Raw genomic sequence first — 12,569 nt, 5'->3', positions numbered from 1 at the left:
GGGGGGGGGTATGTCACATAAACCCCCCCCCCCCCCCCCAGCATTCTGTTAAGTAACAGCGATGTGACATCGCTCATTTCCATGGCAAATTCGTTGTTAATGACATTTTATATTTGGTATCCCATAGAAATAAAGTCCAAATTGTAATAAAAGTTGTTTTAGGCGAATATTACATCGACGAGTGTAAAAAAGCGGAATCACATCCCAGACCCCAGGTGTTGGTGTCTCTAGAAATAATTGTGATGTGTTTATGTGGCATAATGTAGTAATAAAGATATTTTCTTTATATTTTTCATCATCTATTTGTTTATTTCTCCTTTTTTTTTAATTTTTAACAATGTTATACATAAAATATACACATTAAAAATAACACAACAATATAACATCATTAAAAACTTATAAAAAAAAATTCAACCCTCCCGCTGCGGGACATTTGAGTGCCCAAGCAACCGTTATATTTTTTATTGTTAAATTAGTGATTTACTCGTGTTTTTGGCTAAATATTCGTGGCCTGGTGAGCCAGGCAGACGCGTAACTTAAGTGGTAGGTACAGGCAATAATTATTGTTTTTGAAGGCATGAGGGGTGCGCAATGAAAAGTAAAGATGTCCAGGCGAGTCTTCTCATTAATCTCGTAGGACCTGATGGTTAAGGGACGAGTATATATTCATTACGAAGTTTTTCCAAGAGACGCCTTTAGAGGGACATTTCGTCCTTTTGTTCTGAGTACCAGAGTACTTGTCAGACATGGCACAACTTCAGCACTAGTTCAAAGTCCAGGCGATGGGTATATTATGAAGCATTAGTTGTTACAGAAAGAAAAAATGAACCAGCGAGAGTTAGCAACCATTAAACAGAAGAAAATGTACTATTTGTCGATTCATAAAATATTCATCATTAAAGAAAACACGGTTTCCAATGGAGAAATTCCCATTCCAACTAACACCACCCTGTCTCTGCTAGTACATAATTTCATCTTATTGAATCGACATTCCGGACCGCAGTAACATGTACAATCTTACAAATTACTGTTTAATATTGATGAGTGATCTCTTTAAACGTAGGAAACCTCATTCCAATCGCAATTGAAACGCTAATATGGATTAGCATAATTTCTGCGGCAGCAGTAGTAATGTCGGGGCAATTTCTTCAAATGCATCCTTAATGTATGTGAATGGTATACGAATTAATGTGTAGAAAATGACAGAGGTAAATCGAAGACGCTTAATCAGGATTCAAGGCGCCAGCTGAAGATATTCAAGTCGTGGATAGTCAAAGATAAAGTCTGATTACATTTATTCTGTAAGAATTAGTAGGTAGGTACATGGTCAATTTGAATTGACAGTAAAGCTACTTATTACTTATTCACGTAATGGTGATAACTTGATTGATATATTGAGTTACAAAAAAGTCAAATAACTAAAAATCCAGACAATGAGGATTCCAAATGTGTCTGATTATGATTATGCAAATCATTTTTATAATAATTTTCATGATTCTCTAAGGTCTGATTTCTGAACAGTGAAAAGTTTCTAATGTAACCTAGCTATCTTTGCTATATAGCCAAAATGAATTCACTGACTTATTCTGCTCTTATCGGTATGTTTAAATCAATGCTAAATTGTCAAAATGTACAACAAGCACTTTGACTTGCTTTCTCAAGCAAAATTTTCAATTTATTTGTTTTGATCTGATTCGCCTCGATATACCTTACCGTACCTTCATCCTTGTATATACTAGCGGTTATCGATATCGAGTGTAATTTGGCTACAGGCCCTGGCTACTGATCATGTAGCTACCTCGCTCACCTTCCTGCCGACGCGGTTGTTATGCAGGTTCATGAGGCTGCGGGCATCTGCCTCCATCTCCCGCGAGTCCAGGAAGCGTCTCGCGAACCGCGCGCCGTAGGCCGCCTCCCCGCACCCGCCCCACTGGAACTGCTCCGTAGGACTTGGAGACCGCCGTCTGATAAACAATCATCATCATTAACAACCCATATTCAGCTCACTCTTGAACACGAAGTCTCCTCTCACCATGAGAGGAGTTAGGCCTTAGTCACGCTGGCCAAATGCGGATTGGCAGATTTCAGACACGTAGAATTAAGAAAATTCTCCTTCGACCTCTGCCTTCGATTCGGAGGGCGTAGGTTCGAATCCGGTCCGGGGCACCTCCCAAGATTTCTGTTGTGTGCATTTTAAGAAGTGAAGAATTTTGCGCAGCCTCATGAACCTGCACAACAAAAGTGATTACAAATATAAGAAAACTAATGTCGAACAAAGGTTATGATTCACAACACTTGTCAGGACAACTTAATTAACAAATCAAACTGTAACCAAAATAAGACCCTAGAATGGCAGAGAATGACCTTGAGTGGAGTCACGTACTTGTGAACGATGTGTGTAGGGTTAAAGGATCCTTTGACAGTCGACTAACACTCCCCTTTTCCACTCAAGTCACTCTCCCCGCCTATCCCAAGTAACCCATAAAGAATTACACAGCAAGAGTTGTGGACACCTCGAACGCCTCGAGCACACTGAAGCCAACACGAGATCGAGCAACGTCATATCCGTCACTGACTACTATTTCCAACACTAAACGGCGATAACATAAATATCACGTATCTCAAACGGTGAAGGAAAAACACCGTGAGGAAATCTGCATACCTGAGAATTTTCTTAATTCTCTAGGTGTGTGAAGTCTGCCAATCCGCATTGGGCCAGCGCGCTGCAGCGTGGTGGACTAAGGCCTAACCCCTCTCATCCTGCGAGGAGACTCGTGCTCAACAGTGAGCCGAATATAAGTTGTTATTGATAACATGAGACTATGGTACTTGACGGGTGATATAAATACGGTGGTAACATTTCTCCGGACGAGTTTTGTATAGTAAAAAGTGTTTGAGTTGTGTTATTTCCTACTGTATAAGAATTTAATGTAATCTTTGCTAAATTCTTCTGTATCACGCTTACGAAGACTCAGTTATGTGTTTACCGCTATTACTCGTATTGCCGCACCTCTCTCGCTCACTTCTATCGTCACTAATGATTTTAAACTTATTTCGTGGTTGTTCATTATGAATGTTATTTAAACGGGTACATACCACGATAAAACGACGAGATTTTTAATGTCGATATTTCGACCCAGTTGCATGGATCGTGGTCACGACGGAACTCATCCAACTGATCGGATCCATGCAACTGGGTCGAAATATAGACATTAAAAATCTCGTCGTTTTATCGTGGTATGTACCCGTTTAAATAACATTCTGTCGTCACACCCCGCACTCCCCTACCTCTGGACTGCGATATGGTTTGGTTTGTCTACATCTACAGTCTATGGTCACCTGTTGGAGGAGCAGCCACAAGCGGGCAGGTCGCCGCGCGCGCACGCCGTGCTCAGCGCGTGAGTGACTCCGGCCGATGTTATCGCGTACGTGAACGCTGCTTCCCGGGTCGCTGCAACAAATTGTTGTTGAAACTGTTAATACTACGTCATACTAAACAACTGTACTGTTATGGATGATTGTTATTGATGAAAATCAGTTGGTGTTTCTTCGACTAACTTAGGTACTTAATATTTTAAGTACAATTTTACTGGTATATGCAGGTAAATAGTAGTATATGCAGGTAAATAATAGTAGGTAATTTCCTGTATTCTTCCCAAGTTAGAAGTCATCATGTTACCATAACCATAAAAACAAGAAAAAGGCTTAAAGAATAGACGCGTTCGAGATGTGGTGTTGGAGGCGCATGTTAAGAATACCATGGACAGCCAAGCGCATAGACTTGTCTAGTCTATCACAGATCGGAGTCAAGGTTAAGCTTTCCTCCTTATGTTACCAACGTATACTGTGGTATTTCGAGCACATTATTTTTCGAGGCATTACTGACGGGAAAGATCGAGGGGCCGCTCACCAAAACGTGAGCTGGGCTGACCAGCGGAGAGAGGATAAAAGAAAATTTCTACACGCTAGAAAAAATTGCCACCATCAGAAGCCGGTGGAAAACGTAGACCAGTTTGAGTTTGGGGTTTTACCAGGACCACGATCTTCAGAAATGAAGGAACGACCTCAGAGAAAGAGATGAACGTAGCAGTGTTACTGAGGAGTTTGAGCGAGCACATAAGCTCTATAATGTACTTAAGAGAAAAGAAAATGTTACAGTAGAGACCGAGGGCTATGAGAAAGTGGGAGTTTGAACAGTTCTCTTAGAGTGTCTGCTGCGAGACTTACGAGTACGTAAATCTTGGCTTAGAGGGGCGTTGGGATCAAAACAGTTCGAAGGCTTAATAATATCAATTTTTCCTGATGCTCATGGTCAATCACGAAGTATTACGATCCACGTCTTTTGACATAAGGATCAAGGTACCAGCTGAAAATGAAGCCAATGCTGTATTCCAAATGTTTGATTTATATTGATTTATTGCAGCACTAGCAGATGCCCGCGACTTCGTCCGCGTGAAAATCGATGTACATTTTCGAACCCTTCGCCCCTTCTATTTACATTTTCGATTTTTTTATATATGAAAAATACAAAATCATAACCCCTATACAATAAAGTGCGCGTTTTTTTTCGTTTGGGTAAAATGCCTAGCCATAGCCACGGTCGGTAGTCCCATCATAAGCCCCCGGCCGAAGTTTTTTGTGCTTGGGTAAAATGCCCAGCCTTAGCCACGGTCGGAGGCCCGTGTACAATAAAGTGCCGAAGACCGGTGTACAATAAAGTGCCCGGCCGAAGGTCGCGCGTTTTTTTCGCTTGGGTAAAATGACCAGCCATAGCCACGGTCGGAGGCCCCATCATAAGCCCCCGGCCGAAGGCCGGGCTACAAATCAGTGGGCGGCCGAAGGCCGCGCGTTCCGTTTTTTTGTGCATCGGTAAAATGCCCAGCCGTAGCCGCGATCAGATGCCATATCACAAACCCCCGGCCAAAGGCCGGTGCACAATAAAGTGCGCGGCCGAAGGCGCGCGTTCTGGTTTTTGTGCATCGGTAAAATGCCCAGTCGTAGTCACGATCAGAGGCCATATCACAAACCCCCGGCCAAAGGCCGGTGCACAATAAAGTGCGCGGCCGAAGGCCGCGCGTTCCGGTTTTTGTGCATCGATAAAATGCCCAGTCGTAGCCACGATCAGAGGCCATATCACAAACCCCCGGCCGAAGGCCGGCGAGCACTAAAGTGCGCGGCCGAAGGCCGCGCGTTCCGGTTTTTGTGCATCTGTAAAATGCCCAGTCGTAGCCACGATCAAAGGCCATATCACAAACACCCGGCCGAAGGCCGGAGTACAATAAAGTGCGCGGCCGAAGACCGCGCGTTCTGTTTTTTGTGCATCGTTAAAATGCCCAGTCGTAGCCACGATCAGAGGCCATATCACAAACACCCGGCCGAAGGCCGGTGCACAATAAAGTGCGCGGCCAGAGGCCGCGCGTTCCGGTTTTTGTGCATCGGTAAAATGCCCAGTCGTAGCCACGATCAGAGGCCATATCACAAACCCCCGGCCGAAGGCCGGTGTATAATAAAGTGCGCGGCCGAAGGCCGCGCGTTCCGGTTTTTGTACATCGCTAAAATGCCCAGTCGTAGCCACGATCAGAAGCCATATCACAAACCCCCGGCCGAAGGCCGGTGCACAATAAAGTGCGCGGCAAAAGGCCGCGCGTTCCGTTTTTTGTGCATCGGTAAAATGCCCAGCCGTAGCTACGATCAAAGGCCATATCACAAACCCCCGGCCGAAGGCCGGTGTATAATAAAGTGCGCACCCGAAGGCCGCGCGTTCCGTTTTTTGTGCATCGGTAAAATGCCCAGCCGTAGCTACGATCAGAGGCCATATCACAAACCCCCGGCCGAAGGCCGGTGTATAATAAAGTTCGCGGCCGAATAAATAAATAATAAAGGCCGCGCGTTCCGGTTTTTGTGATGAAAAATTTTTAAAATATCTTCTATGTACAGTATTTGACAAAAGTATAGATTAGCTATTATTGTTGTTGTTTATGGGGAGCATACATCAATATGCTGAGCTAGGACCTTTTTCTAGGTTATGCCACATATCGCAGGGTATTATTCTTAAATAATTGTGATGTGTGGCATAATGTAGTAATAAATATATTTTCTTTCTTTCTTTCTTTCTTTCTATTATACACTTTCATAAAGGCCCAATTCTGAATGATCTCCTTTTAGGTCAATCTAATAAGTAGTTATTGCTTGAAACAGTAAACTTGCATACCATTATACGATAAAAAGCAGACAATGTGACTATTTAAACACAAAAAGAATTATCCAATTTGAACCTGAACTTTTAAGTAGTTCCTATGATAAGCTTGGCGCGTTCAACCAAATAAACAAACAAATTGGTCAGTTGAGTATAGAATATGTGCCTCAATATCGTTATTACACAGTTTTAGTGGAAAACTCGTTTCTCCAAATAACGCCTGCGAATCAATTTGAGCAATCCGGTTTTTTCAAGATAACTTTTTTTCTATCTGTCCGATCTTAATGAAACAAAGCCTATATGTTGCCCTGAACTTTGTTTAATCTATTTGTGAAAACTGCATCAGAATCCGCTCAGTAGAACCAGAGAATAGCGCGAACATACAGACAGAAGGACAGACAGACAGACAAGAAAATTAAAAAAAATATTTTTGTATTCTATTGCTCATTTCTAATCGCCCTAACTTGATTTTAGTTAAATTTGGTCAAAGTACAGACACTCGATTTCTACTCTTTTATTATAGTATAGATAGAAGATAGATAGATAGATAACGAGCTGCTTTGTTCAAGGTTTTAACTAAAAGCAACCTTTTCAGGAGTGGTATTTTGATGATTCGACTATTTACGTTTTTAAGTTATTTATTTTTAAGTTTTTGGTCATACCCAAGTGGTTGAGGCATCAGACAACTAGTGTTAGACCCATAGATTTACGAGTCGGTACCAGTACTTATAATTCTATAGTCAGACCGTGTGGCACAATTTTTTTTTATTTTTTCCCTCTACAAGTTATAGAATATAGGGAAAGTAAAATGAAGAGAGACCTCTGTCAATACAGAATTTATTACCAAATTAAAAAACACATATATGACGTTATTTTTTTTTTAAAGATACCTTACCTCTAAGCAACGCATCGAATCGAGTTTATTCACAAAATCTAATTCTTATTATGAAATATCGTGCGCGCGATGACTTCTATCCAGTTATTTATTTATCCACCAGCATTCGATCAGGTCTATACATCTTCTAGTATGCTAATGCTGTCGTCGGATGCAATACTAGATATGTGTTATTTATCTTTAATATTCAACGTATGGATTTTCTTCGTATTTCGATATAAAAATACATTCGCAAGTATACGTGTAGGTTCCTTGTAGGAGTAAAACTATCCGAACTAATATTAGTGAGGAAGTAATTGCGTTTATTGTTTTTGTACCTGCAACTAACGCAGTGAATACCTTTGCCTGCAACGTTCATTGAATTTTGATACTGAAATACTCATAGATTATAGAGAGTAGGTCTAGGAGCTTTAAGATGGACAAAGTTATCTTTTATAATCTACAAGAAGAAAATTTGTAAATGGTTAAAAAGGGGATGAATTATGGATGAACAGCACCTAATTTATTCTATTTTGAGCCACGATAGGTGTAGTTGTCATAAATTCATTTTTACGAAACTTAAGTGGACACAGTCTTTAATAGCTAGTACGTAAATAGCGTCAATATTTCTGATTATTATTTTCCGTATACATTTTTAAGAAAATAATTATGATGTTTTATCTGTTAGCGTGGAATAAATTACACTTTTTCATGGGATTTTATAAAAAATACACAAGGTTACTTGTTACTTGCTACGAGTATCGTTATTCTCTGAATAAAATCGTCTAATAAAAATGTGTATATTAAAGTCCGGCCGCTCAGAGATTGCGACAGACCTACCTGTCAATGACACCCTTTTATATTTGTTAATTAATTAATTGTTAATAATTATAGCCCATAAACAATAAGTAAGTTGGCATAATCATTTAATTTTTAATGTTTTAATGTTATTACTCGTTATTCATTTTCTTCTTCTTCTTCTTAAAGTGCCTCTCCGACTAGCGAAGGTTGGCAGTCAGATTCTTGAACTCGTCTCTATCTTTCGCGAGGCGAAATAATTGTGCGGCGCTCGCGATCCCGGTCCACTCTCTGATGTTTCTCAGCCAAGATTTCTTTCTGCGACCAACGCAAATTTTAATTTATTCATTTTAACAAAAGATATTTAAATATCTCATTGACAATGACAGGTGTCGGAAATGCAATTGCTGAGCGGCCGGACATTAATGGCCCACTACAGGCCCAGTAAGTTATAAATGGAGACTTAAAGCTTAATCCTAACATTGCTCGAATGAGGGTTAGCGGGCGTAGGGTGATAATGTTAAATTTTGGTACGATTACAATTAAACGAAAATATGAATGACCAAGGACGGCTTAACATGCTCTCCGAGGCACAGGGGTGTAACACTAACTTCCAGTGGCGTAGTGTGCCTGGGAGGGGCCATGTATTAAAATTAGTTGGGGCCCAAGGTAAAGATTTCTCACAAAAGAAACAAAAATGCTTGCTTAAAATAAATGATTGACAGTGAATTAACCCATGTAGGGTGTTTCCATTTTTGGCTGCACGCTTGGCCGTAAAAAAAAAAGTTTTTTTTTAAATTTTGTTATTTCCGAACTATAGTTCAACTCTATAGTTTTTTTATTAATTTCCGGGAAACACCAGATTAAGTGACATTGTGGATTACATATTACCAATATTTGCTCTCACAAAGGGCCAAAGTATTCCTTAGGCCTCGTATTATTGATAGGGCTGATACGGTAGTAGCTTCACTCCTGCCAATTTCCTAACTCCAGACTGAGATGTTTTACTAATTTAGTTATTAAAATAGATAATTATGTGGACTAATCAAAAATATAGCCCGATTTAGGATTCGAACCCCGAACTTTGTGAACCACTGAACCAACGAGCAGTTACACAAAATGTTAATTACAACTTTCTAGTTGTAAATATACATTTTGTAATCATTCATTACCTAAGTGTCGTTTGATAGTTAATAAGTTTTGTTTATTTAGAGCCTTTCACTGCAGGTGACTAAATAGCTTTATTAAAGTGATATTTATCACTCAGCTGTCAGTGCTGACAGGCGACGGGTGCTGGGCTGCAGCGGGCTATCTTATACCTACAGGTTAATAACTCAATTAATGTTTCTGACTATCAGATTCGAACATTAAATGCCGCTGATATTCAAATCATGAAGCTCGATGTGAAACACTAACCCAATTCATCATTAGCCGATTTCTTTTTAATTTAAAAAAAGGGGATATAGGCGTAGACTCGAGCATTCAATTTTCAACATTACAACCCATATTTGGCTCACTGCTGAGCTAGAGCCTCCTCTCAGAATGAGAGGGGTTAGGCCAATAGTCCACCACGCTGGCTCAATGCGGATTGGCAGACTTCACACACGCAGAGAATTAAGAAAATTCTCATGCACGCAGGTTTCCTCACGATGTTTTTCCTTCACCGTTTGAGACACGTGCTAATTCCTTAAAATGCACACAACTGAAAAGTTGGAGGTGCATGCCCCGGACCAGATTCGAACCCACACCCTCCGGAATCGGAGGCAGAAGTCATATCCACTGGGCTATAATGGCTTATTCAATTCTAAAGTTTACAAATTATAATGGTCGAATTGTAAGTGAACATACGGTTTTGGTCAACATCTATGGTCATGATGTTAACTGATTATGATGATATTGTTCAACGTTCTCATTCTTCTGGGCTATTACCAGTGGCGAATTAGTGGTCTTGGCCGCCCCAGGGCCCTAAAGTACTAGCCGTCCCTTTGTCAGCACCCATATGACAGACATTTTATTACCTTTTATCAAAATCAATTGATTTTCCGAGGACTTGGGGATAATTGCACATGTAAATAAAACAATAAAAACTGTTTGAAGTTTCAAAAAAAAGAAAGTGACAAAATTAGAAATAATTGTAATTTGTTGAAATTTAGTTATTTTTCATTGTTTATTCCCACATTTTTGGGCCTACTGGGCCCTATGGTAAAATCACAACTGGTTATCACTGCCCGTTTTTAATACCAACTTCTTATTAATAACTTGTAATTTTACACATACTGACACGCGGGCTGTTACTTTATATTCTATGATCATAATATTATAAGCTGTAAAGTTGTACAAACAACTACAACACTGTAGGTATATTGCGAAACTTTTAAGTGACAATTGCAATCATTATGGTAGTCTGGAACTCTTGGTGCAATGGCTAAAGGTTCGTAAGAAACCATTAAAGCCAATACTTAGCAGAAATTATAGTCAAATTTCGATCATTCGGCGACCACTAGTAACTATTTTATAATGTTAGCAAAATCATAAGCTCAGCAAACATTTAACAAAAGCATAAGCAGTATTAAGAGACTTAGTGTGAAGAGTCTCTAAGCTTATGCAACTGATATTTATCTTGACTTTGTCACGTCTCCAACAGACTAATAACTCAATTAGTGTTCGTGCCGCTATTACGTGTGATATTCAAATGATCTGATTGAACACAGGGTACGGAGCGGCGCTATCTCGTTAGCTGACTCCGTGTAAAATGATCATTTATTCAACTAATGGATTAAATTTATTTAGTTATCCATGTACTGTATTTGTCTAAAAGCGGATCTTGAACATATTGTATGGATTTTTTTACGGATAGACTTAAGGGCTGTCATGGGCCTGTAGCCTTAAGGCACATCGATTCTCTTTCTACAAACGCTAACGCTTCGAAAATTAAAAAAAAAATATATGGGAAAGACATTTACTATCGACAGGTCACGTGATAGAGTTGTCGATGGGCTCTGTCATTCCCATACATTTTGTTAGTTTTCGAAGCGTTAGCGTTTGTAGAAAGAGAATCGACATGCCACTTGGCTAAGGCCCCTGTTGCCGGTAGGTGTCATCAGCGTTTTTTTTTTAATTTTTTACAAGTTAGTTGACTACAAATCTTACCTGATGGAAAGTGATGATGCAATCTAAGATGGAAGCGGGCCAACTTGTTAGGAGTATAAAAATCCACATCCCGGATTCTACACGGTTTCCACACGACATCGTATCTATCATCATCTAGGCAGACTTGGACTAATTAAGAAAACCTCAATCCACCACTGTGTCACGGAGGCCGTCAAAATAAGTCGTTAACATACTCCTAAGACTGCCAACCTTCATTGGAACATGGAACAACGTGATGGGTCTAAGGTCTATATCCCCTTTTCTTTATGAAAGCTTCGCCAGTGCTGTCTATCAAGTAAAGGTACTAAGTCTATATCTTGTTGCTCCTCCACCATCTTGTTAGAGTAGCAGTAAAAGCACGCTGGAGTTTCTTGAAATGATAAAGATTTATTGAATTATTTGTTTATTCCTACAAAAATCCATTAAAATACATGTAATTACAAAGATACAATATACATATTTGTTAATTAAGAACGCATTAGTAACTCATGTACATAAATTTTACGCGCCCACCATAAAAATAAAAATTTATATTCATTAACAAAACGATTAACAAATAACCTTTATTTATTATGCATTAGAATGTCGAAAATAACTTTATAACTACAAATAAATTACACAGTTAATAAATAAACATTTCTCCGGACAAATAAGCTTGAATCTCTGGCATCTAATTTGCCGCCAAAACGATCTGTCATCATAAAATGATCTAATAAAAATGGCGGCCATTCAAATGCCATTTGGAATGCATTTGAATCTCTCTGTCAATTAACGTCGCATTGAATAAAATAAATAAACTTGACAGGACGGGCCACGACTGTGTTGAAATCGTGTCGTAAGTCGTTGGTTTTTTTTGCTCACGACTGAAGGTATTGTATTGTTCTATGAGGATATTCATATAGTCGTGAATAAAAAGTAGGAATTTAATGTAAACCACGAACGAATATGATTTATAAATCTCTACGTATATACTTATATTATAAAGAGCACAGATTAATCAATAATATACAGATGGAGCGTACGGAACATGATAGTGTCGTAGCCGCTCCAAATACAAAATTCAAAAGTAATACATTCTCGAGTCAGTACGACACGAACTGTTGCATTAGTAATTTTCAATACTATTCAAGAAAAAATTCGTCTTATGATTTTAAATATTTTAAGAACTGTTCACAAAAACATATTAATTTACGTAATAATGTTGTTGTTGTTAGTGTTAGATTTTGAAATACAAATTATGAAAAAAGTTTGTATATGCGGTTGTCAAGGAGATGCGAAATTTTTACTACCAGAAAGTCAGTACAGTACAGTACAGTATTAGCGAGTGTCATATGCTATTTTGTCCCCGTTTACTCATGGGAACTGGAACTACGCAAATGAAAAAGCGGGACTTTAAAAATTAGTACGACACGAAATAAATGTGCTTATAAAATATTTAGATTTAATTGAAATTACCTCTTTTTTTTCCTTAACCACGTCTCAATCTGTTTAAGCTAATCTCTGAAACTACTCACTGATTTTCATGCGGCATTAACGAATTGATTTATATAA

The 12,569-nt window shown here is 39.2% G+C and overlaps 1 protein-coding gene across 9 annotated transcripts in view; it reads right to left on the bottom strand.

Moving 5' to 3' along the window:
- Positions 1-12,569, bottom strand: part of LOC112043746 (protein Wnt-7b) — an 88,892-nt gene that overhangs the window by 4,570 nt on the left and 71,753 nt on the right. For 8 of the 9 annotated variants that reach the window (XM_024079303.2, XM_052887866.1, XM_052887873.1 and 5 more), the window contains exons 5-6: positions 3,340-3,451; positions 1,799-1,964 (exon numbers count right to left, since the gene is read on the bottom strand). In XM_024079303.2, coding sequence (XP_023935071.2) covers positions 1,799-1,964; positions 3,340-3,451 — 278 coding nt within the window. The remainder of the gene's footprint in view (positions 1-1,798; positions 1,965-3,339; positions 3,452-12,569) is intronic. The other variant, XM_024079304.2, reaches the window with a different exon arrangement.

Source organism: Bicyclus anynana, chromosome 2 (assembly GCF_947172395.1).
Source record: "Bicyclus anynana chromosome 2, ilBicAnyn1.1, whole genome shotgun sequence".
In the NCBI taxonomy this organism is placed as follows: Eukaryota; Metazoa; Arthropoda; class Insecta; order Lepidoptera; family Nymphalidae; genus Bicyclus; species Bicyclus anynana.
The sequence above is the reverse complement of the archived record's forward strand: the minus strand, read 5'-3'. Positions and strand labels throughout refer to the sequence as shown.